The 26,412-nt window shown below is 38.0% G+C and overlaps 1 protein-coding gene across 2 annotated transcripts; it reads right to left on the bottom strand.

Moving 5' to 3' along the window:
• Positions 1-250: 250 nt before the first annotated feature.
• On the bottom strand, positions 251-26,339 carry ESCO2 (establishment of sister chromatid cohesion N-acetyltransferase 2). Of its 2 annotated transcripts, XM_060013602.1 has the most exons (11): positions 26,158-26,339; positions 24,960-25,028; positions 23,361-24,189; positions 19,969-20,062; positions 14,404-14,461; positions 11,541-11,667; positions 10,304-10,435; positions 8,988-9,077; positions 8,148-8,291; positions 3,710-3,885; positions 251-383 (listed from the first exon to the last, which is right to left on the bottom strand). In XM_060013602.1, the coding sequence occupies exons 2-11, from the start codon at positions 25,010-25,012 to the stop codon at positions 251-253; spliced, it is 1,836 nt and encodes a 611-aa protein (XP_059869585.1). In that variant the 5' UTR covers positions 25,013-25,028; positions 26,158-26,339. The 2 variants fall into 2 exon arrangements, with proteins under 2 accessions (XP_059869585.1, XP_059869584.1); XM_060013601.1 differs by lacking the exon at positions 26,158-26,339 and having other exon boundaries at positions 24,960-25,484.
• Between the last annotated feature and the right edge of the window lie 73 nt (positions 26,340-26,412).

Genomic DNA, 26,412 nt, shown 5'->3' with positions numbered 1-26,412 from the left:
AACTAAGGATTCAGAGTGCTAGTCAGTATACATCATCCAAAGATTTTTCCTTTCTTTGCATCCCTAGATAATTTTCAACGAATTTACCCCTGACTTTTCAATTCATAAGGAACAAAACTGAGGCAGGTTTCTGTATATGTGTGTGTGTCTTAGTATTTTTATTTTGATATTTGTTAAATAGTTTGTATTTTATGATAATGGGCTGTCTGAACTCATCCATATAGTAACTGTTCTATAGTTGAAATTGGCTTTAAGTATTAAAATTGTATACAAGGAAATTAGGGGTGTTGCAGTACTTGGTTGCAAATAACTTGCCATCTGGTGTTGGGTCAGAAAATGCTATTTCATTCGTGCTGAGAAAACAGCCAAACATGAAGCAATTCCTAAAAAAGAGAAAAAAGATAATTTAACAATGGAAACAACTTAAAATTTTGATTTAACATAAGCACAATTATATCAATATTTTAAAGCAATCCAATTAAAAAATTTCAATCTCTTTACATATTCTTGATTAAAACCAACATTATTTTATTAAGTGGTAAAATGACTCAATGCCTTGTATTTTACAGGTGGAAGTCTAATGATATCATTTCACAGATGAGAAAACTAAGGCCCAGAAAAAGTTCTGCCAAGAGGCAAAGGGAGCCACACAAACCATCTGGTTGACTCTAGGTGATCCGTGATAGTAAGCAACTAATATGAGACAATATTGCTAGTTAAAAGCCACAGGTAGTTATAACAACAAAAAAATAATTATTTTGGGCTTCCCTGGTGGCGCAGTGGTTGAGAGTCCGCCTGCCGATGCAGGGGACACTGGTTCGTGCCCCGGTCCGGGAGGATCCCACATGCTGCGGAGCGGCTGGGCCCGTGAGCCATGGCCGCTGAGCCTGCGCGTCCGGAGCCTGTGCTCCGCAACGGGAGAGACCACAACAGTGAGAGGCCCGTGTACCGCAAAAAAAAAAAAAAAAATTATTTTAACCAATAACTATATTCTTTTCAACTACATCACACACTCAGAGCTTTAAGAAGGCAAAAACTAATCTGCATTTTGACTACAACTCTCCTTGATCCAGCTCAACTAGGATTAAAAGCAATAAACTGAAATAGCTGAAAGAATTCAACAAAACTGAGGGATAGTCTATGAAATAACTGGCCTGTAGTCTTCAAATTCTTCAATGTCCTGAAAGACAAAGAAAGGCTAAGAAACTGTTCCAGGTTAAGGAAGATGAAGACTAAAGAGATATTTTGACTAAATGCAATATGTAATCCTGAACAGGAAAAAAAATGCTATGAAGGGCATTTGAGACAAATGACAAAACTGAAATATCGACTATACATTAGATAGTATAGCATTATATTGGGATATTAAATACCCCAAATTTGATATCTGATCTGTCCTTATATAAGAGAATATCCTTGTTATTAAGAAATACATACCAGGTTATATACTGGTATTCTCCATACCAAATTTATGTATCTCAACATAAAATATAGAAAATAGAGGTATTTCACAATTAACTATGAAATAAAATCTTTACAGACACCAACTTCTCTCACTGCTCCCCTTTGTAAGGTATGGTGGGGGCCTAGGATTGAGGCCTAGGACTGCAGCCCTGTGGTGGTCTTGGTGTTCTTTCTTAAAAAGTGTATGGAACCCAAAGGCTAGAATAGTGCTACTCAAAGTGTGGTCCTTGGTTTTGTCAAAGTGGAGTCATTGGTTTGTAATCTGTTATCTTAAAGATAGAGGTTGAGAGAGTAAGTGTTGTGAAACTCATCTATCTAACCTAGATTAGGTAATTAACAAGCAAGAAAGAAGCAAACTCATTTGTCCCATTATCAACTAAGTACCAACATACAGTGTTAGTACAAAGTGTGCATACTGTAGTTTTAAAAGGGAGAATTCATATACCAAAGACTCACCATTTAGAAATACACAGTTCAGTGGTTTTAGTATATTCAAAAATTGCACAAAACTCAAGAACATTTCATCACCCAAAGAAACCCTGTAGCCATTAGCAGTCACCCTCCATTCACCCTTCCCTCAGTCTCTGGGAACAGCTAGTCTACTTTCTATCTATGGATTTGCCTCTTCTGGATGTTTTCTATAAACAGAATCATATAATAACATGGGGTATTTTGTGAATGGCTTTTTTTAGTTAGCATAATCTTTTCAAGGTTCATCCATGTTGTAGCACGTATCAGAACTTCATTCCTTTTTGTGGCTGAATATCCTATTGTAGTGTTGTATGGATGTACCACATTGTGTTTATCCATTAATCATGAATTTGGTTGTTTACAATTTTTTTTAGCTATTATGAATAATGCTGCTATGAACCTTCATGTATAAGTTTTTGCGTGGACAGATGCTTCCGTTTCTCTTGAGTATACTTGTAGGAGCAGAATTGCTGGGTCATATGGTAACAGTTTAATTTCTTGACAAACTGCCAGACTAGATTCCACAGCAGCTGTAGCATCTTACATTCCTCCCAGCAGCATACAAGGATTACAGTTTCCTCCACATCCTCACCAACACTTGTTATTCTCCCTTTGTTTTCGTGTAGTCATCCAAGTGGCTGTGAAGTGGTATCTCATGATGGTTTTGATTTGTGATTTCCTTTATAGCTAAGGATGTTGAGCACAGCTTCACATGCTTATCAGCCATTTGTATTTCTGCTTTGGAAGAATATAGAATACATTGAAATCCTTTGCCTATTTTTAAATTGGGTTGTCTTTTTGCATGTTGTAAGAGTTCTTTTATATATGTTGGATATACTAGACTCTTATTAGATAAATGATTTGCAAATATTTTCTCATTCTGTGGGCTGTCTTGCTAATTTACTTTTACATTTAGTTACACTTGTGAGTTACAGTAAGTCTTTATTAATTACCTAGTCACACATGGTCAATAAACATGTACAATTTCTAAAATTCTTTTTATAAAAAATATCTTTAATGTACAATTTCTAAAATTCTTTTTTTAAAAATATTTATTTATTTATTTAGGCTGCATTGGGTCTTAGTTGCAGCATGTGGGCTCTTTGTTGAGGTGCGTGGGTTTTCTCTCTCTGGTTGCAGTGTTCGGGTTTTCTCTCTAGCTGTGGCGCGTGGGCTCCAGAGCGCATGGGCTCTGTAGTTTGCAGCACGCGGGCTCTCTGGTTGAGGCGCATGAGCTCAATAGTTGTGGCGCACAGGCTTAGTTGCCCCGTGGCATGTGGGATCTTAGTTCCCTGACCAGGGATCAAACCCACGTCCCCTGCATTGGAAAGCAGATTCTTTACCACTGGACCACCAGGGAAGTCCCCAAAATTCTTTTTTTTAAACTTATATTTTGTTTTTATAGATTTATTTAAATGTAATTTTACATCTGTTGAATCTAATAAAAATCTGGGCTTCCATTTTTCCATTTGTTTGTTTCCTAGCAATTTATCTTTACTTTATTAATGTGTTGGTCTGTAACAAAATCCAGTCTTTGACCACAGGTAGTTTGAAAAGCACTGGGCTAGAATGTTTCAGACTTGGAATGTTGTGCCCACAATTGAGTATATCTAGTTCTTTTTTTTTTTTTTTTTCAGTGCCAGCATTGCCTTAGCCTGACTTTGGTAGTATTTATATAGAAGTGTCTTACCAACATCATTCCCTTTGGCTCATGAGCCGGGAAAGGTTCTTGGAAAGCTAATCTGGGTCTAATCCATTTTATTTTATTTCTTACCTTAGAGTATCTACCAGTCGTCTTGCAATGCGCTTTCTTCTCTTCAATCTGAAGACCCAAATTCTACTTATCCCACAGATTGCAGGTTCTGGTACATCTGAACATTGCCAAGCCCTATGACATTCTTTAGAGCTTGGGGATTCTGGACCAGTTGGTTCAGACAGGACACGGAAGGCCTGCAATGATACACAGAAGCATCTAGAGCTAACAATACAGCTGAGTTCACATTTCTTTTTAAAAACCATTCTTTAAACAAAATTTAAGTACCTAAAATTAATCTTACCCTACCTTCACAAAAATGTTAAAATTCTTTGCTATTTCTTGAATTCTTGCCCATTTATAGTCATACAACACTTAAAAATTACTAGTGGTGTTGAGATATCCCCACATCCTAGTGTATTATACCATTGTGAAACTTTCTTGTGTTGATTTAAAAAAATTATAAAAGACTCTTACTTCTAATAAAGTACATAAACTTCTCCCATTCTCTCCATCCTAAAATGTACATTTGATATTATAAAAAACTAATAACACTAAAGAAGGTTTTTGCATATAAACTATGAAATTTGGTATTTAAATTTTTCTTTAAACTTCTTATTTTGAATATAGATTCAGAGGAAGTTGACAAATAGTACAAAGAGGACATGTATCCTTCACCCAATTTCCTCCAATAGTTACATCTTCCGTAACTATAGTACCACACCAAAAGCATGAAATTAACATGGGTACAATGTGTGTGTATAGTTCCATGACAATTCATCATACCCGAATACTGATTTAACCATCACTACAATCAAAATACAGAGCTACTGCATCATCACGAAGCTCTTCCTCTTGCTACCTCTTTATAATCACACCCATTTCCCTGCCCCCCACCATCCCTAAACTCTGGCAACCACCATCTGTTCTCTATCTCTAAAATTCTGACATTCTGAGGATATCATACAAATGGACTCATACAGAATGTGACCCTTTGAGAATGGCTTTTTATTTATTTATTTTTTTATACAGCAGGTTCTTATTATTTATCTATTTTATACATATTAGTGTATATATGTCAATCCCAATCTCCCAATTCATCCCACCCACCACTTTCCCTGCTTGGTGTCCATACGTTTGTTCTCTACGTCTGAGTCTCTGTTTCTGGAGAATGGCTCTTTTTCACTCAGCACAATGCCCTTGATACCTGTCCAAGTTGTTGCATATATCATGTCTGTTCCTTTTTATTGCTAAGTAATATTCCATTGTATGGATGTACCAGTTTGTTTAATCACTCACCTACTGAAGGACACTTTGGTTGTTTCCAGGTTTTGGCTATTACAAATAAAGCTGCTATAAACATTCAGGTGTGGGTTTTTGTGTAGACATAAGTTTTCATTTCCGGGATAAATGCCCAGGAGTATGATTGCTGGGTCATATGGTAAATGTATGATTAGTTTTTTAAGAAACTGCCAAACTTTTTCCAGAGGGGCTGTAACATTTTACATTCCCTCCAACAGTGTATGAGAAATCTAGTTTCCCTGCATCCACACCAGCATTTGCTATTGTCACTATTTTCTATTGTGGCTGTTTTGATAGGTGTATATTAAGTTTTAACTCCCACTGAGAAAACTTTGCTTCTGAAATGAGAATGAATAGAAGAGTATATGTATGAGTTAGTTGGCTATACAGATCTTCCTCAACTTATGATGGGATTACGTCCCGGTAAATGTAGATTGTGGGCTTCCCTGCTAGTGCAGTGGTTAAGAATCCGCCTGCCAATGCAGGGGACACGAGTTCAAGCCCTGGTCTGGGAAGATCCCACATGCTGCGGGGCAACTAAGCCTGTGCGCCACAACTACTGAGCCTGTGCTCTAGAGCCCGCGAGCCACAACTACTGAAGCCTGTGCATCTAGAGCCCGTGCTCTGCAACAAGACAAGCCAACACAATGAGAGCCTGCGCACTGCAACGAAGAGTAGTCTCTGCTTGCCACAACCAGAGAAAAGCCCACACTCAGCAACGAAGACCCAACACAGCCAAAAATAATTAAATAAATTTATTTTAAAAAACAAAAAGATCAAAGAAAGAAAAGGCCAAGTTAATCACTTTTACAGCCCATAGTACAAACCAACTGCTTTTCTCTCTCTATTGTCTGATAAACACACAAGGGACTATATATGTATATGTGTGTGTGTATAAATATATATGAGATGAAATGCAGAAAAAAGGAAAATAAGAAAGATGGTAGAAATGAGGGGAAAAAAGGGAAGGCACGTATAAAAAGGAGTAAGATACAAAGCTACAGTAATGAAGACAATATGGTACTGGCACAAAAACAGAAATATAGATCAATGGAACAGGATAGAAAGCCCAGAGATAAACCCACACACCTATGGTCAACTAATCTATCACAAACGAGGCAAGGATATACAATGGAGAAAATACAGTCTATTCAATAAGTGGTGCTGGGAAAACTGGACAGCTACATTAAAAGAATGAAATTAGAATGTTCTCTAACACCATACACAAAAATAAACTCAAAATGGATTAAAGACCTAAATGTAAGACCGGACACTATAAAACTCTTAGAGGAAAACATAGGAAGAACTCCCTTTGACATAAATCACAGCAAGATCTTTTTTGACCCACCTCCTAGAGGAATGGAAATAAAAACAAAAATAAACAAATGGGGCCTAATGAAACTTAAAAGCTTTTGTACAGCAAAGGAAACTATAAACAAGATGAAAAGACAACCCTCAGAATGGGAGAAAAAATTTGCAAACAAATCAACAAAGGAGTAATCTCCAAAATATATAAACAGCTCATGCAGCTCAATATTAAAAAACCCAATTAAAAAATGGGCAGAAGATCTAAATAGACATTTCTCCAAAGAAGACATACAGATGGCCAAGAAGCACATGAAAAGCTGCCCTACATCACTAATTGTTAGAGAAATGCAAATCAAAACTACAATGAGGTATCACCTCACACCAGTAAGAATGGGCATGTATCACTTCACATTCAGAAAATGTACAAACAACAAATGCTGGAAAGGGTGTGGAGAAAAGGGAACCCTCTTGCACTGTTGGTGGGAATGTAAATTGATACAGCCACTATGGAGAACAGTATGGACGTTCCTTAATAAACTAAAAACAGAACTACCACATGACCCAGCAATCCCACTACTGGGCGTATACCCAGAGAAAACCATCATTCAAAAAGACACATGCACCCCAATGTTCACTGCAACACTATTTACAACAGCCAGGTCATGGAAGCAACCTAAATGCCCATCAACAGACGAATGGATAAAGAAGATGTGGTACATATATACAATGGAACATTACTCAGCCATAAAAGGGAACAAAATTGGGTCATTTGTAGAGACGTGTCTGGACCTAGAGACTGTCATACAGAGTGAAGTAAGTCAGAAAGAGAAAAACAAATATCGTATATTAATGCATATATGTGAAATCTAGAAAAATGGTACAGATGAACTGGTTTGCAAGGCAGAAATAGAGACACAGATGTAGGGAACAAATGTATGGACACCAAGGGGGGAAGCGGGGGTTGGGGGAGGTTGGTGGTGGGATGAATTGGGAGATTGGGATGGACGTATATACACTAATATGTATAAAGTAGATAACTAATAAGAACCTGCTGTATAAAAAAATTAATAAAATTCAAATAATAAAAAGGACTAAGAGCATAATTTCAAGATGTACTGAGACAGATAAATATTTTTAAAAGGAAGGAGACATAAGTGTGGTACATTATAAAGTCAGGTTCAAAGAACACATCTGAACTATAAGTCTTCCTAGCTAAAGATTACCCTGTAAGATCCTTGAAAGGCAAAAACTATATATCTCTATTGTAGAACAAGTGTTGGCAACCTTTTTCTGTATGGGGTCAAATTGTAAATACTTGTAGGCTCTTTCGGCCACGTGGTCTCTTTTGCACCTACTCAACCCTACCTTTGTAGCACAAAAGCAACCACAGATTAATATGGAAATGAATGAGCATGGTTGTGTGTCAATAAAACTTTATTTACAAAAACAGGTGGAGGGCCACACTTGGCCCATGGGCTATTGTTTGCTGCTCTGCTAGAACACTGCTAATTAGTATCCAAAGTAGATTCTAATTAAGGCACAAGTAAGGACTATTTTGCCAAATATATTAACCTGCACTAAGCCACATGTTCAATAACTGAGCTTATTTAAAATACTACACTTTATAGTCCCGGTATATAAAAGACAACATGAACTTAAGACTGACTTATCCTGCTTATATAAGGCAAAATACCAGATATAATAGAAAAAAATGACTTCAATTATCTATATGGTCAAGGATATTTTAGAAGGAAAAATTCATTAATGGTAGCATTCTTAAATGCTTTTCTCCCAACTACTTTATTTTGCTCACAAATTATACCAGCAACTTATTAGACATATACGATACCTGTTTGATGGGTTCTGCAATTAAACACCCAACTACTTTCTTTTCATCAGAAATAAAGAGAAAAGTTTTGGTTCTGTTTGGACATCTGGGAACAACTTGCTGGAAGCCCAATTCATAATCGACAAGTTCTTGGACATCTTCGACCTAATGATGTTAAAAACCAAAAGATGTGAATTTGTTTGAAAAAGTATAATAGAAAACATACATATCTATATACACAAAAAGTATGATTACCATCAGTTTAGCCTCTTTTATCTCTACTTCTTAAATTTACACAATCCCAAAATTATTTCACTATTGATGCATGTTTCTGCCACTTTGGAAACAGGGTTTTAAGAAACTATTTTAAAGATTGCTTTCAGCAGACAGAAATTCAGACCCTTGGGAGGGATAAGGAGTAGGACGATTTTTTTCAGCTTTATTCATTGTTCACTGGGGCTAAACATCCAGCCCAAGAAACAAAGGCAACACCAACATAAGAATTAGACTCTGGAGCCGTTAATTTCTCAATATTAAAAAGTTTAGTTTCTCTCTCACAAATTGAAGATGTAGGTAAAAGATAAGCTATAGAGCCTTATCTGTTTTCTTTAATCTCCACCTGACACTCCTTTGTCTTGTAACTGTAAGTTTAATTTTGTATGATGTACTATGAAAGTCTTCCTTACAACTGTACCAAAGTACAGCAGATTATCTATAAGCAAAGGTATTTCACAGTTCAACATAGGTTGATTTCTTGGCAGAGAATGGGGAGAGTAGGAGGAAAACAAAGATTGAGAAAGTAACACTATAAATCAACTACACTTCAATTAAAAAAAGAAAAGAAAAACTAATGTTCCACACCTTTCTGATAGCATAACTCGGATCATGTGACAGGACCAACACAATTTTCCCATCCCAAAATTCTGCTACAACACGTTCTTTTTTCCAGCCCTGCCAAAGGAAAAAAAAAGTCACAGTTTAATCTGAAGAGGGAAAAAAAATAATATGGTCTGGAGAGAACAAAAAGATGGACAATGAATGATATAAAAAAGATAAAACCCGGGCTTCCCTGGTGGCGCAGTGGTTGAGAGTCCACCTGCCGATGCAGGGGACACAGGTTCGTGCCCCGGTCCGGGAGGATCCCACATGCCGCCGAGCGGCTGGGCCCATGAGCCATGGCCACTGAGCCTGCACGTCCGGAGCCTGTGCTCCGCAACGGGAGAGGCCACAACAGTGAGAGGCCCGCGTAACCCAAAAAAAAAAAAAAAAAAAGATAAAACCCAACTACAGGAATGTGGTAAGGGAAATAAAAGATGCCTAAAACAAAGTGTCTGCCCTCCAGGGGCTGACACCCTATCAGGAGACATGTAAACAATCTATTATAAAATAAGTTGAAGTCAAATAAGAGCCCTTCATAGGAATATAGAGAAAAAACAATGAATTATTAGGGGTGTGAAGGTGGGGCATGGGTGGGATAAGCAGAGGGTTTTTTTTTTTTGGGGGTCGCACCAGCGGCAAGTGGGGTCTTAGTTCCCTGACCAGGGATCGAACCTGCACCCCCTGCACTGGCAGCGCAGAGTCTTAACTGCTCGACTGCCAGGGAAGTCACCAAGCAGAGTTTTAATAAATAAGGCTAAAAGTATTATGAAGGCATGACCTACAGCAATAAAAATAGGGGAAAGAGGGAGTGCATTTGAGTAGCAGGTGTAGTCATAAAGATAAGGCCAACAGTAGGATGTATTTGGAGTAGGAGGGTGCTTGATGAAGAGGTGGGACCTCTCTTCTCAGTAAAGAAAAAGCCTGGAGAAGTCGTAGAAAAGCCGTTTTTCTAAGGTTATCTATAAAGAAGAAACTAAAGTGAGGAAAGGAGAAACTCCTCAAGTCTTTGAGTTTTGTATCTTGACTGCTCAGCTCTGAAAGCTAGAGGTAAGGATGCAGGGTGTTCACTCAACCTAGAACAATAGCTTCTCTTATATTAGGACAGGAGGTTTGAAGTGGCACTTTTATTAAAACTTAACTTTTAAATACATCAGTCTCTAATATTAAGGATAACAAAATTGCAGATGATGAAATATTTTTGGACACATAGATCTTTCCATATTTAGGCAAAAGAAATGTATCTTTTAAAGCAGCTTCACTTTTTAGAACAAATGCAAACGACTATTTTTTTTACTTACTGCATATTTGATTCCCTCCAGAAATCTGTGGTGATGCTGAACATGCTGCAGTTCATCCTCGGGGTTGGAAGCAGTGTAGATCATGCCACAAGACTTACACATGGTGGCTCCAAAATGTTTCTGACCAGCGTCCTACAATTGGAAGAGGAAAAAAAAAAAAAGCCTATCTAAACACATCACAGTTAGCTCTACATTTAGTTCATGTAAATTTGTCCATTCATTCAAATTTGTCCTCATTTTTTTTTTTTATGCTGGCACAGGTGAAATACTAAATGAAGTCTGGTTACTCTATCTTCTTCTCTCTCAGCACAAACAAGATGGAATGAGAAGAGCCCTAAACATGCAATAGTGATGAAAGAAGTGAAACTGCTTCTTTGGACAGTGGGAAAAAAATCAAGATTCTTTAGCTGGACCCATAGTTCTAAGAAGCAATAAGATTAAATCATAAATATTATAGCTAAGATGAACAATGGAACTTCCTTATTAAGCTCTTATACGAGAGGCCTAAAAAAGCCTCATTTCAAAGAGGCAGGGCAAAAATTTCAGGACTTATACATTCATTATATAGTATTTTTTCCTTAAGTGGTTAGGAGTCTGAAAGTCTTTTCCCCAAGGGTTGATAAAAAATAAGTAAAATACATAGTAAAAGTTCAGGAAAAGCACAGATAAATTAATGAATATAGAGAATTCAGGGATATTCAATGTCAAGGCTTATTAATTCCCATTGTATCTCATAAGGCATTGCTTAATGCTACTGAAAAATACCAAATTTTGAATTGTCTATATAGGCGTTTGCAAACTTTCTACCAAGGGCCAGAAAGTAAACATTTTAGGCTTTGCAGGACACACATATTCTTTTTTTCCAACCCTTTAAAAATGTAAAAGCCATTTTTAGCTCATAGACCTTGGTCCAGATTTGGCCCATAGCCATAGTCTGCCAAACCCATGTCTAATGCAATGTTGCTATTCTCATTAAGTCTTTTATAGATCAATAATAATTTTCCTTATCCAGAGGCAGCTCATTCATCAGCATTCTACTACGTTGCTAGGACTGCCCAACACCATCAGTTCAAAAATGTACTTGATTAGCTTTAAATGCTGCCACTACAGCAAAGGTAGCATTTACAAACTCAGAATATCTATAACCCCCAGTAACTATGCTTAGACAACACGTCAGACTTCAGGTTCTATATGTGAGAGCCATGTACAGGAGGAGCTTTGTTTTAAATTTACTCACAATGACGAGCTGGTCTTTTGTTTCTTTATTTGCATCTCTGGTATTAGTATTTTTCTGTATATTGATTTGTTTCAAGAAGTTAGTAGACGTGACGGATCCCACAGAAGACTGTTCTTCAACTAGAGATCTTGAAGTAGAAAGTTGGTAAGTATTATTTAATAATTTAAAAATATTTGACAAATTATAATGAAAAGAAAAGAAATGTATATAACATTTGCAGAGGACTTTGCAATTTTCAGGGCTTTCTATCGACATAACTTGATGAAGTAATAGGGCTAGAAACAATGAGAAACCTGAGGCCCACTCAGACAGGATCAGTAAACTACTCAAGGTAAAGTAACTAGTGAAGAATGGCAGAAAGACTCAAATCCCTGTCTTCTAACACCACGTCGAAGGGATTTCATCTACAGTATCAGCTGCATATATGCAGGATTTCTTTGTAAGTTGATGTCACCCTTAAAATTTAATCTTTTCTTGCTTTATCAAACCTTAGGACCCACGTAGGCATAAAGAAACTCCTGGAATACCATAGCAGATAAGTAGACTCTAATACTGAATCTCACAGACCCACAGGAAGTCCGTCACCAGCACATTATGATCCAACAACTTTTTACGGGGTCAGTGAGTGTGAGGCTAATACACTCGCTAGTCTGCATGCCTAAAGCAGCACCCTACTATTCTCAAATTCTTAGAGAAAAAAAAAAAAAATTGGCTGGATAGATGTTGTTGAGGCAACCTTTTCGCATTAGGAGAGAACGCTTGGACTGGCTTATAGAGATTGCAAACAGGAGCCCTTCGTCCAAAACCAGCTAGCAAATGTTTTGATCAACTCACACAGAGTGTAAAACTTTGGATTAGCTACCAATATTTTAAAATCTAGAGATTCCACTTAAAAATGGGTATTTCCAACATTGCAAGAGACACTGTAAGATCATTAGACCTCTGTTTCATCAAAGAATCTACTAGTTAGAGCTACACAGCACATGCTCTTTTAGGTGGGGCATGCTTCTCCAGTTGGCTCGTCTCTGCCCAGCCTGGCTGGCTCTGTAGGCACTGAGTTTGTAACCCTTGCCTTATAATGAAATGACCTTTTTCCAAGGATGAAAGAAATAGAAATCCCTAGAGAGTAGAGGCAAGGAAAAAAACCAAGTACCCAATGCAAGGGGTTCAAACAGAAGCTGACACTGACAAATGAAAAAACACTGGAAAAAAGCCCCTATCTAACGCTTTATGCTAACCCAAGGTGTCTTGCTAGCATCTGACTAGAAAATGGCTTTCAAACTGACTTGACAAACCTATGGTGAGAAATATATTTCACATAATGACCAATACAGATACATATATATAACTGAAAAAAAAAGGATTCACTAAATACACTTACTACGTGAGAGATGCATTATTCCATTTTAAAAAAATGCTAGATGTGATACCCTTAAACTGATTTGATAAACTACTAATGCCTGTAATATAAAAAACACTTGTCTAGGTCGCTGACCCCCTCCACCCCTTATACAACGTTTGCTAAGTACCTCAGCTCTTCCCATCTCTGCATGCGTGACCGCAATCTCTTTACTTCTATCCTAGCAATTTTAACAGTTTATTATAAGTATTTGTTTAAATGCCTGTCCTCTTCTAACCATAACTTCCTTGATAGCAGGACCATGTGTTATTTACCTTCACATCTCTAAAACTCGGTGTAGTTCAATACCACATGGTACTCTATAAATGTTTGCCAAACGTGAGACTACAAATCCAAAGAATCTGTAACCTACCTAAAGTAAAACTCATAGATTAAACCACAAGAAATTGATGATATCTGATTTTTTAGGTCCTACATAATGAGCAAATTTCAAATGATTCAATCAACAGTCTCCTAATATCTCCTTATGCTACGTTAAATTAGTTTATATGCTATTAGCTAATTGTGGTAGGTTTCAATCCTCAATAAATAGTCATGAAAGAAGACAGATGAGAAAAGGGAAGGGTGAAAAAAACTAGGAATATGGACTTTGAAGCGGAAAAGTTGCCCACCCAACCCAATCTCCAAGGCAATTTAGGGTGAGATGCCCTAAGAGTAGGAGAACTTACATAGGAAGTACCTTGCTCAATACCTTTAGTTGTTTATCATCAAATAGGAAGAAGAGAACCAAAGCTGCTTAGCGAGATGAGACATTCAGACTATAAGAAACTTCTTTTTCAGAGCTTTTACACTTATGCTCACATGTACCCATGCCTCCCGCACTTCCAGTTTTAGTTTTGAGCAGGATAGTGGTAGCTTCAGCTGGGATTTATAACAGCATTAAGCTGCTGCAAGTTACTTACTCCTCTGGCCAGAGTCTCCTCATCTATAAATGGGGTAATGATGGTATCTACACCATGAGGTTGTAAACGCCCATTAAACATGAACTATTATCAATATGTCGTCACACAGGGGAGGCGATACAGCCTAATGGGCTTTGGTTAAAATATGGATTCTAGTCCTGGCTCTGCCAACTAATAGCTGTGCAACTGTGGCTGGATTACAAACAGTTTTCTCAGCTGAAAATGGTAATAATAGCATCAATCTTCTAGGTTGTTGTGGGGATAAGTGAAATAATGGATATAAACTACTTATTATGGGTCAGGTACTATATAAAAATGTAGCAATTATTACTATCCAAGTCCACAAAGGTCTTTTCCTTCTCTCAGCTCTTCAAGTTCTTAAGAAGTTTCTATGAGAGGATCTGATTTCATCTTCTATTCTTAATATCTCTTTAATGGGGAAGAAAAACAGTGTTCTCCAAATTAAATAGTGTAAGAAAGAAAAAGAGACCCAGTGGACTCACAGTTAAACCTTGAACATTAAAATAAGAGTGACACTTACCTTTTTGTGTTGACTGAAGACACGGTGAAGATGGGATAGACAAGGGTCTCAGGAGAAACTTGTAGGGAAAAAGGTGACAATAATTTGTATCACAGAATAAACTTAAAGCTTTAAAGCATAAGAGTTTAAAGGTTTATAAGACCAAAATACTCACATTACTTGATTTCAAGACTTAACAGTAATCAAGACAGTATGGTATTGACAAAGGGATAGACAAATAGATCAATGGAACAAAATAGAGAGCCCGGAAACACCCACGCAGATACAGTCAACTGATTTTTAACAAAGAGACATAAGTTAATTCAATGGAGAAAAGAAAGTCATCAAATGGTGCTGGAACAATTTGACATCCACATTCAAAAAAGATGACAACACTCACATAAAAATTAACTCAAAACGGATCACAGATCTAAATGCAAAATGTAGAACTATAAAACTTCTAGAAGAAAAATCCACATGAACTTGGGTTTGGTAATAATTTTTTACATACAATACATGAAAGAAAAATTAAATGAGTTAGACTTTATCAAATTTAAGTGTTTTGCTCTGCAAAAACTGTTAAGAGAATAAAAAGACAAGCCACAGACTAGGGAGTAAATACTTTCAATCATATTTCTGATCAAAGATTTGTATACAGAATATAAAAAGAACTCTTAAAACTCAATAATAAAAAAAAGTCCAATTAAAAATGGGCAAAAGATCTGAACAGACCCTTCTCCAAAGACATATAGATGGCAAATAAACACATGAAAAGATGTTCTGCATCATCTGTCATTAGGGAAATGCAGATTAAAAGCACAATGAGCTATTACTGCACACCTATTAGAATGGCTAACATCCAAAAAACTGACAATAACAAATGCTGGAGGGAATGGGGAGTAACAGGAACTCCCATTCATTGCAGGTGGGAATGCAAAATGGCACAGTTGCTATGGAACATTTTGGCAGTTTTTTTATAAAGTTTAACATAGATTTGCCACATAACCCAGCAATCATGCTTGTAGGTGTTAACCCAAGTGTTATGAAATCTTATGTCCACAGAATAACATGTACACAAATGTTTATAGCAGCTTTATTCATAATTGCTAAAAACTGAAAGCAACCAAGATGGCCTTTAATGGAGGAATGGATAAACAGACTATGTACGTTAATTCCATAGTTCAGCAAAAAAAAAAAGGAATGAACTATTAATACATGCAACAACACACATGAACCTTAAACGCATTTTACTAAGTGAAAGAAGTCAGACCCAAAAGTCTACCTACTGCACGACTGCATTTGTGTGACATTTTTACCGGAAAAGGTAAAACCATGGGGACAGAAAACAGATTAACGGTTGCCAGGGGGATGAAGAAGGGTAGAATAGATGACTACAAAGGATACACACAAGGGAAATTTTAGGATGAGAGAACTGTTCTGTAGGGTACTGGAGGGGTTGATTCATGCCTCTATGCACTTGCAAAATCCATAGAACTATATATAACAAAGAGTAAAATTGAATGTATGTATTAAAAAAAAAATCAACCATGATGTTGAGGGATCCCAAGATGGAATGCAGACTGTGACAAATGAATCTAACTGCATTAGAACTGCATGGAGAACTGCATTGAAGGAGACAATGGAAGAAAGGAAAGATGACCTAAGTAACTTTACAAAACAACGTTTTGACTAGAAATTAGAAGGCTAAAGACAAAAGGACTGTATTTAAATGGTATACGCTGGTAAATCTGTTTCTCACAGGAGAATGAGTTAATACTGAAACTGCCCTGCAGGTATATTGGGACTGTACCTAACTAAGTAGGTGCACAGTGACGGGGAGGAGCCAGCTCTCTCACTGTCTGAGAGAAGTTACAGACAAACAAAGAAGGAAGGGAGGGATAACCCGAGGGACTGGATTAGTCAGAGACATCAAGTTTGAACTTATGTTTCTTTAGCATATGTACACATGGAGAGATACACAAACAATTGTAGATGTGTGTGTATACATGGATTAGGATACATACATATATTGATATTTTCTAGCTCTGTCTGCTGAGAGGGCCTAGGAGCCACGACACTCCAGTAGCAACAAGCACACCAAGTCCAGAACTTGGTTTCTAAATTATATTCCCCAATAGAAGGAACTAGGGTTCCTTGGAGAAGTGGCCGAGTCTAGGACTGCGTCAAGGCAAACGCAAGATGAGCTGGGAGCATCTTGTAGTGACAGAAAGTAAGAAGGAAGTGTTCAAAAAGTAAAAGAAGGGGACAGGTCAAAGAGAACTGACCTGAAAATATCTCCCAATGGTCAAAGCTGAAACAATATGAGCAACAGAATATATAAATAATGTAGTATTAAATTTTAACCCAAAATATAAAATATTAATGAGTGCATACTGATGAATATCCAGGAGTCCATTTACTTATTTAAAGATTGAATAAATAGGGACTCCCCTGGTAGTCCAATAGTAAAGAATCCACCTTCCAGTGCAGGGGATAAGGGTTCAATCCCTGGTCGAGGAGCTAAGATCCCACATGCCGCGGGGCAACTAAGCCTGCATGCCGCAACTACTGAGCCTGTGCGCCTCAACTAGAGAGCCCGCGTGCCAGAAACTACAGAGCCCACACACTCTGAAGCCTGTGCGCCACAACTACAGAGACAAAACCCACACACCACAACTGGAGAGAAGCCTGCACGCCACAACGAAGAGCCCGTGCACTGCAACAAAAGATTCTACATGCCATGATGAAGATCCCGCGTGCCATAACTAAGACCCGACGCAGCTAAAAAAGTAAAATAAAGACAACTCTTCCTTACAGAAGGAATCCACATTGGGCTTCCCTGGTGGTTCAGTGGTTAAGAATCCGCCTGCCAATGCAGGGGGACACGGGTTCGAGCCCTGGTCCAGGAAGATCCCACACGCCGCAGAGCAACTAAGCCTGTGTACCACAACTACTGAACCTGCACTCTAGAGCCCGCGAGCCACAACTACTGAAGCCCACACGCCTAGAGCCCATACTCTGCAACAAGAGAAGCCGCCGCAATTAGAAGCCCGTGCACCGCAATGAAGAGTAGCCCCCGCTCGCCGCAGCTAGAAAGCCCACGCACAGCAATGAAGACCCAATGCAGCCAAAAATAAATCTAGGAAAAAATAAAAAATAAAGGATTATTTTTAAAAATAAAATAAGGGAACATTGTTTAAAAAAAAAAAAAGAAGGAATCCAAATAATATATGAAAAATCTTCCTCTCTAGGAGATGAAACTTAATCCCCACCCCTCCCTGAAAGGGCAGGCCAGACTTAGTGACTTACTTCCAAAGAATAGAGTTTGGGAAAGGAAAAAGGGTAACTTTTACAGTGGAGAAATAGGGCAAACCTGACCTTCACCAAGTGACAGAGGTTAACATCATCCGTAATGTCATGTGGACATCAGCACCCAATACGATGTGGTGAGAAGGGCAGTTCACCTCAGTGGCATTCTTCCCCCAAACCCATAACCCCAGTCTAATGATGAGGAAAACATCAGACAAACCCAGGTTTAGGAACATCCAGATAAGATATCTGGCCAGGACTCCTTAAGAATGTCAAGGTCGTGAAAAACATGGAAACAAAGAAAAGACTGAGAAAATATCACAGACCAGAGGAGACTAGGGAGACATGACAGCTAAATGCAATATGATGCCCAGGGTGGATCCTAAAACAGAAAGGGGACATTAATGGAAAAATTGATCAAATCCAAATACAGTCTAGAGCTTAGTTAATAGGAACATACCAATTATCTAAGTTTCTTAGTTTTGACAAAGGTACCACAGTAATTTAAGATGCTAACAAAGGGGGAGATAGGGTAATACAGGAACTCTCTGTATTATCTTTACAACTTTTCTGTAAATCTAAAATTACTACAAAATAAAAAGCTTATTAAAAAAAAGAAAAAAGGTGTGAGTTCCCTGGTGGTTAGGACTCGGAGCTTTCACTGCCCAGGTGTAATCCCTGGTCCAGGAACTGAGATCCCACAAGCCACGTGGCATGGCCAAAAAAAAAAAAAAAAAGGAAAAGAAAGAAAAAAGTTAAATAGTAGTTGATTAGAGAAAAATAGTACGTTGAAAGTATGCTATCTAGTAAAAGAGCAAACTGTTAACTTTGCACTGAAAAATAATTAGAGCTCATTCTCTAGAAACAAGGCCAAGACAGTTGAGAATCTGACCTGCTATGGATAAGTTACTTAACCTTAAGTCTGTTTCCTCATCTGTGAAATGGTCATACAAACTTATTTCCTAGGGTTGTTGTAAGAATTAAATGATAAATTAGTTATTAAGTAATAAGGTTTTATCATTTGTTTACTACCTTTGTGAATTTTGCCATATGCTTGTACCATCTGTTCTTATTTTTGTTTGCTCATGCAGAGTGGCATGCAGAATCTTAGTTCCCCAACCAGAGATCGAACCTGTGCCCCCTGCAGTGGAAGCACAGAGTCTTAACCACTGGACCGCCAGGGAAGTCCCTTGTACCATCTGTATTATATTTTATTTATTAAATAAAAGTCCTTAAATGGACTTAATGTACTAAAATAAATTTATTTTTAAAGAAAATTTTATAACTATTGTAAATGAAAAGCCGTTATTATTTTTCTGCTACATGTTCTGTCATATCAGGGATAGCACAACCCATGGAAAACAGAAAGCATACTAAACATTTAGCACTGCCTGGTACATATTCAGCAGCTAATAAGTACTAGTTATTAACAGTATATCTCAGAATAACCATTATGAATCATCATTCGATATATCCTTATATCATTAGATCCTCTTAAGGGCTATTTTGCTTTTAGTTTTATCTTTGTTTTCTTCCTGTGAGCTACAGTTTCTCACTATATTCTGCATATCTACTTCTAGAATTTTAATTTATTTCCAAATTTATAGATATAATGAACAAGTTAAAGTTACAAAGAATCTGGCTGGTAAGTAGAATGTTAATCAACCTCTTTATATATTCATAGTTTAGTAAATACTGTTTAAGTGAACAGTGACACCATAAGTTAATAATAGGATTTCAGGACTAAGAGAAATTTAAAAATTAAGACTAACCCCTTACTTTAGAGATATCTTCCCTAGATCACACAGTTAATTAGTGGCAGATCTAGACAAAACCCCAAGGTTCCTGATGCCCAATTCAGTGCCCTTTTATGGCCTTTTAAATTCTGCTTACAACTGGGCTTTGATCATAGATATATAACAAATTGTTTTCACTCCCTCCTATTATTGGGGGTAAAAGGTAGGTAGGGTATGTATGATAAGAACACCTGGCCCTAGGGAGCTTAAGTAACTTGGCCACATCTCACAGACCAATTAATCATCAGTATTTTGTCTTAAATTCCAGCCTAAGGTCTCTTTGTCTCCTCCATAAAATGCACTGCACTGCTTATCATAGAAAACAGTGTTACCAAAATAAACACAAAGATACAGGTCACCGATAGTGAATATTTAAAAAAACCAAAATATTATTGTATATAATTTCATATTGACACATGTAATGAAGCATTATTACAAGCAAATAAACTCATTTTGAGAAGAAAACTTTTCTCTTACTTACCTGCCTTGTTCTCACTGAAAGACTCCTCTGAAGAAAAACTATTATTTTCATCGGTTTTACATTCCCTTGAAGAAATGACTCTATCTGATGCATCCTGAAAATAATGAATAAGTAAAATTAAGGAAACCTATAATTCTTAATCATTTTCTATTTAGTGAATAAATCCCAACAGATCTGCTTCTAAAACAGAGTATGTAGTTTATTATGAATTATATTTCATAATGACTTTAAATTCTCAATTTTTAGTCTATTTTAAGGAAAATTCCTTTTATATCTACTAAATGTAATATTTTAAAAGACAGAGTGTGCATATTTAAGTCCATAATTTGTCATCCTGTCAAAAATGTATTATTTCCTGACAAAGAGGACAGAATGAAGATTATAGAACATCCCTTCTACAAAAATGAATTGAACAACAACAACAAAATTAGTGAAAACAGCAAAAATTTCCCCAGCAGCTGCAAAACTGAAAAGGAACAACCTTCTGTCACAAGCTTTAAAATCAGGGAGGCAAGGAAAGAAAAAGAACATTCTGGGGTAGTTGGAGAGGCTTCTAAACTCCCACTTTTGGGGCAGTAGCAGAGACTAACACTATTTATTTGGTGAGACTCAGAATACATAGCTTGGGGGAAAAGGAAAAAACTTTTGATTAAAGAGGAACTCATTCAACATCATAACATCTCAGAAAAGGTGAGACAACCCATCAGTTTGCCACTTCTCAGGGGTCCATAAGGAGTTGGGGAAAGGTTATGCACCCTCTAATGAAAAACAGGATTCACCCTCGTCTAGCAGAGATGAATACTAGTAGTGGGTATTTAACAAAACCTTAGGGAGAGAACAGAGCCCAGTTCCACAAATTTAAGATGCACAAATGCCCAGATTCTCAAACTACTAAAAACTAGGCAGAACCCAAAACCTAACCCCTTAAAATGAAGCTCAGAAAAAAAAGTCAGAAGAGTACTGCAGAGAAATCATCATGTCATTGTAACAAGACTGTTTCTTCATTATCAAATGGATATGCAGAATACTAATGAGGACCCCTCCCCTACATGCACTTTGCTTCATTGGATTGAGAATTAATTTTAGCTTGAGTTGTGCCCTAGATTTTTAAAAACTGAGTTATATTTATATACACTGACATGCACAGATACAGAGTTTGATGAATTTTTCATAAACTTATATATCCTGTAACCCAAACCCAAAACCCCTATCAAGATATAGGGGTGTTTTTGTTTTTGTTTGTCAGAAACAAGATGAAGAATTAGTAGAATTGCTGTTATGGCTTAGGCAAGCAAGAACACGCTCCATTTAACAATATACTTGGCAATACTTGATAGAAATGCTTACAAGGGCAGCAGGTAAATGAAATTAGCAGCAAAACTGGACTGATCTAGATATGTATCCATACGTTGATTTAGTGGAAGGAAATGAAGAGCTCATACCTGTCAAATGGTACCCTGATACTCTGTTCCAGGAGATTACTGCCATGCAGGAATGTGGGCTTAGCTTTGCCAGAGTTCAATTTTTCATGAAACACCAGAAATCTGTTACCTTACATTTAAAAAAAAAATGCTGGCTCTAAACATTATGTAGGCCAAGCAAACATCCATGGGCTGGACCTGGTCCACTGGCCACCAATTATAATCTTTGCCATTGAGATCTGAAATGTAGGTGACTACAAGAGGTAGGAACTGGGGTTGAATTTGGGAGGAGGCAATGAGAACAATAAGAGGAGGTGAGGAGGGAAATGACTACAGAGAGAGTTTGAATTGCTCAGCAGTATATGAGCCTCAGAGTGTATGTGAAAGCCTACAGCTGCAAGGGTTGTGATGAACATAAACAAGTCACCACAGACACGGAAGTTGCCAAACTGGGAGCCCTTCTTAAGGCCTGTTGCCTCAACTACTTTCTGCCCTTGGCTACATGGAAGAAAACCACCTTTCTCTCCTTACTGACAAGAGGTCAACAATAGAAGGTATAGACCTGCATTGTCTGTTATGGTAGCCACCAGCCACAGCAGCTAATGAGAACTTGCTACATGGCTAGTCCCAATTGATACATGCTGCAAGTGGAAATAAACATGGATTTCAAGGACTTGGTACAAAAAAAGAATGCAAAATATCTCATTAATAACTTTTTATATTGATAACATAGAAACAGTAACATTTAAAACATACTGCGTTAAACTTTTTAGAAACTATCTTAATGTGGCCACTAGAAGATTTTAAATTACGTGTATTGGTATTCTATCAGACAGCACTAGTCTAGGCCAGCTGGGACAAATAGGAGCACAATCAAAAAAGCATAGAGGACTTCCCTGGTGGCGCAGTGGTTGAGAGTCCGCCTGCCGATGCAGGGGACACGGGTTCGTGCCCCGGTCCAGGAAGATTCCACATGCCACGGAGCGGCTGGGCCCATGAGCCATGGCCGCTGAGCCTGCGCGTTCGGAACCTGTGCTCCGCAACGGGAGAGGCCACAGCAGTGAGAGGCCCGCGTACCGCAAAAAAAAAAAAAAAAAAAAAAAGGCATAGAATGGCACCCATGAAAACATACTATGTAAAATAAACAAAAACCCAACTATACATTCACAGTGATCATCTCCAAGTAGTGGGATTACAGAAGATACATATTTTTTATATTCTCTGTATTCTCTAAATTTTCTAGAATAAGCTAGTACTTTAAATAATGAGCTGAAACAAACAAACAAAAATATGCTCATTCTCTGGAAATCTACTACCTGAATTTTGTTATTTCTACTTTCTAAAAACAGACTACCAAGTAAAAGTTAAGTTTCTCTGGACCACAGTTATGAGGGAACTTAACGAGATGTAAACCTTAATGCCAAGAAAATGTTGGTAGGCTTCCGTAAGCCAAAAAAGGGAGGAAAAGCCCATCTTTCTACCCTGTCTCTAAATTCTTTATAGTGATGATACTATTTGGCTTCATAAAAGCAGTCCTACAGACTGTAAAGAAAACAAAATTTTGGGCTTCCTTGGTGGCACAGTGGTTAAGAATCTGCCTGCCAAGGCAGGGGACATGGGTTCGAGCCCTGGTCTGGGAAGATCCCACATGCTGCAGAGCAACTAAGCCCGTGCACAACTACTGTGCTCTAGAACCCGCGAGCCACAACTACTGAAGCCCGTGCACCTAGAGCCCGTGCTCCACAAGAGAAGCCACCGCAATGAGAAGCCCGCGCACAGCAACGAAGAGTAGCCCCGCTCACCACAACTAGAGAAAGCTCACGTGCAGCAGGGAAGGCCCAACGCAGCCAAAAATAAAATAAATTTATAAAAAAGAAAAACAAATTTTGTTCAAAGTTACATATATACAATGTATACTGAAGCTCTGTTATATGGCCAGCTTAGTTTTTAAAGTGATATATTTACATTTACCTTTATTAATTTCTCTTCATTTTTGCTTCTTTCACTCAGCAGCTCAGTGTTCAGTTCTTTTTCTACTAACAAACACTTTGGCACTTGCCTTGTCTCAAAACTTCTTTCATTGACAGTTTCCACATCAGACTCTTCAATAACTTCTGATTTATTCTTTTGGGTGAGTCCCAGTAATGGCTTATCTTCCAGGGACAATTTTCTCAGAGAGGGTTTTTTCCTAACAAAAAAAGCCGCTCCTCCCTGGAGGGTAACTTGCGGTTTGACCTTTTGGCTTAGAACTCGAGGAGCATTCAGATTATTTTCAGCTGAGTAACAATTATTTTCTTTCTCCACAATTGGCTTATAGGCCACTCGATTTTGCTTGGAATTTTTAGGATTCTTTGACACAGGCTTGATGCACTTATATCCTGGTTGACACTTAGCAGTTAAACACTTCTGTGGTTTTTTGTTCATCGTCTTGGAGCAGGCTGGTTTTCCCTGCATTTTTCCTGTCACACTGGGATACGATCTATCTTCATTATTAGTTTTTAGACAAATAGATCTACTCTCTTTTATCAGCTTTCTCTCCAGTGGATTGAGGTACCACTTATCTTTGTTGTAAAAGGATATGGTAGACACAGCAGATTTAAATGGTGAACCTTGATTTGCAGATGGCAATCTAGTTTTAGTCGTTTTGAGTGGACTTGAAATGAAATGGCCTTGTTGAGAGCAATGAATCTTTCCTTCATTTTTATCACTGCTTTGGCAAATGTGCTTTTTATTAGGTGATGGAAATATATTTTCAGTAAAGTCCGAAATTAATTTCTTTGATGGAATTTCTGATAATAGGCTATGAAAAGAAACACAGTCCATTGATAAATATAGTTATTTTGCTTCCATTTCTATGTCAATTTACTGCTAAGCAATAAACAGCTCTACCTGTAAGGCATATTAAAAATGCATCTTCTCCACCAAACATCCATCCATATACATTAGTAGTTTAACAGCAGGATTCTCAAATTCTGTCTTTACCAAACAAAGCATTTGAATATTTTTCAAAACTAAGATTCCAATGTTTGTGAAAACAAACACTGTTTACAGAGAAGCTTTGAGATGCACGTATATGTATATGTGTGTGCGTGTGTGTTTTAAAACCTATTTCTAAGTTTTGGCCATATACCTGCTATAATTTCCCTAAAATGATTAATTTTATGTAATAAACTGACCACTTAGGGCTGTTCTATAATATATATCTCTGGTATGACATAGAGTATAGAGCTTTAGAGGATTGCTTACTGATGAGTATCTACTATATGCAAAACAGTATGTTAAATATTACATAAGAGAGCAGAAAGGAGCAAGGTAATAAAAGATCTGACCCACATTTCCAAGCCATAGGAAACAGCCCTTTCTCTGAGTCCCTCCAAAGGCCTTAAAGAATTAATTATGAAAGCTTACAGTATTTCCAGGCTAGAATTAGAATATAAAGTATTACTGTAGCCACAAGGAGTAGGTGAATGGAAGAATGGAAATACTTAGAGATAGAAGAGAGGAGATAAAAAATGCAAGATGGTGAATTTTTCTTTTTTTAACAGTTTCTACTCATAGGATGAGACTCACTTATCACAGTTCAAAGAATGCTGCTTCCTTTTCCTTGGAGTTAAAGTTGACATCTTCTTAACTGAACTCCTAAAAGCAACAGAACAATATAATAACCAAATTAATCCAATGTGTATAAAAATCAGTAAATCAAAATTATACTTTATAAGTCTGAAAGAGTTCTCAGATGGGTAATGGTCCATAAAGATCCAAAAAAGGGGGAATGGGTTTAAAAAGCAAATCACTTTAATAAAGGTTTAAACCATGAAGGTAAAAAAAAAAAAAGAAAAGGAAAAACACTACATCACAGTAGTAACTAATTCAGCAGGGACAGTACAATTTAATTAACTAATTAAGCAGGAATACTACATGTTTCAAGCCGGAAAATGATCCTATTGAGGAAGGATTTAACCCCATTTCAGGACACACTTTCCCCTCAATTAGCCTGATGAACCCATACCAAGTTTAATCACTTTATATTCTGGGCAGCTGTCCTTGCCATTGCCCTCACCCCTACCCCTCCCGCTGTTAGATGCTCTTGCCCTAGGCTTCCATTCCATCCTGCACCTCCTTGGTATCCGTTTAGCACATTTTCTTGTTGTTAGTTTGACTTTCTCAAAAGCCTACATGTTCAAAGAAGGCAGAGGCCGTCTCTAGCTTTTTCATCAGAAGCAAGAAAACGGGGAAGCGTAATCCTCTCTCATTTTTCTAGTCGAGGAGCTGCTTGTTTCCTTATTTACAAAATACTCTGACCTCCTAAGACTGCGGGTAAACAAAATCACGCATGTTAACTCTCGGGCAGATGGTATGTTGCTCAATAGCGTTTTCCCTTCCCCTTCCTTCGGATCAAGTATATTTAAAAAAAAAAATTACACAAGCTTGGCTTCAAACAAACAGAAGGACCTGGGTTTCTGGGAATTCGTGTCGAGCTGCGGCTTAAGGCAAGACCCTTCCGGGGCTGAATGAGGAAAGGTAGGAGAGAAAAGCGCCTCTGTCCCCAAACGCTTTCAGCAAAAAGACGAGAAAACTCGGCGTCAGAAAGATGGAAACCCGGTGACCTGGAAGTGCGGACACCCGCTCGCTGGCTTCGGTCTCCAGCCGCGAACGCGCCAAGCACCGAGCACAAGCTCTTTTTCCTTGACATTCACCTCCACGTTCCACAGAACCTCCCGGTCTCCTGGCTCTTCCACCCCACGCCTCGACCCTCCGCAGGACTTACCCGCCCCTCGGACTGGCAACCTCTCCTCAGCAGAGCCAGGGGTCCCGACTGTATTCAAATTCTCGCGCGCCAGTCCAGGCAGAAGTAGGTGAGTTCCGATTGGCCGCTTCCCAGCGCGTCTAGGGGCTGGCTCGGTGATTGGTTGTGCACTAGCGTTTGCCCCGCCTACCCGAAAGGCGGTCTCCAAGATTCTCCCGCCCTTGGAAGGCTAAAAGTTCTCTTCTCTCCGAAACCAAGTCTTCAAGAATCCCGTGA

The sequence above is a fragment of the Delphinus delphis genome, chromosome 6 (genome assembly GCF_949987515.2).
Source record: "Delphinus delphis chromosome 6, mDelDel1.2, whole genome shotgun sequence".
Taxonomy (NCBI): Eukaryota; Metazoa; Chordata; class Mammalia; order Artiodactyla; family Delphinidae; genus Delphinus; species Delphinus delphis.
Note: the sequence above shows the minus strand (reverse complement) of the source record. Positions and strands in the feature narration are given on the sequence as shown.

Bases quoted from the DNA above. Each gene is read 5' to 3' on its own strand.
- ESCO2 (XM_060013601.1), bottom strand. From the start codon at position 25,141: ATGGACCATTACCCATCTGAGAACTCTTTCAGACTTATAAAGTATAAT. The intron at 24,190-24,959 runs GTGAGTCTCATC...TTCTTTTCATAG, and splicing joins CATTCTTTGAACTGTGATAA to CCTATTATCAGAAATTCCAT. The intron at 20,063-23,360 runs GTAAATGTAAAT...CATTATTTTCAG, and splicing joins ATGAAGAGAAATTAATAAAG to GATGCATCAGATAGAGTCAT.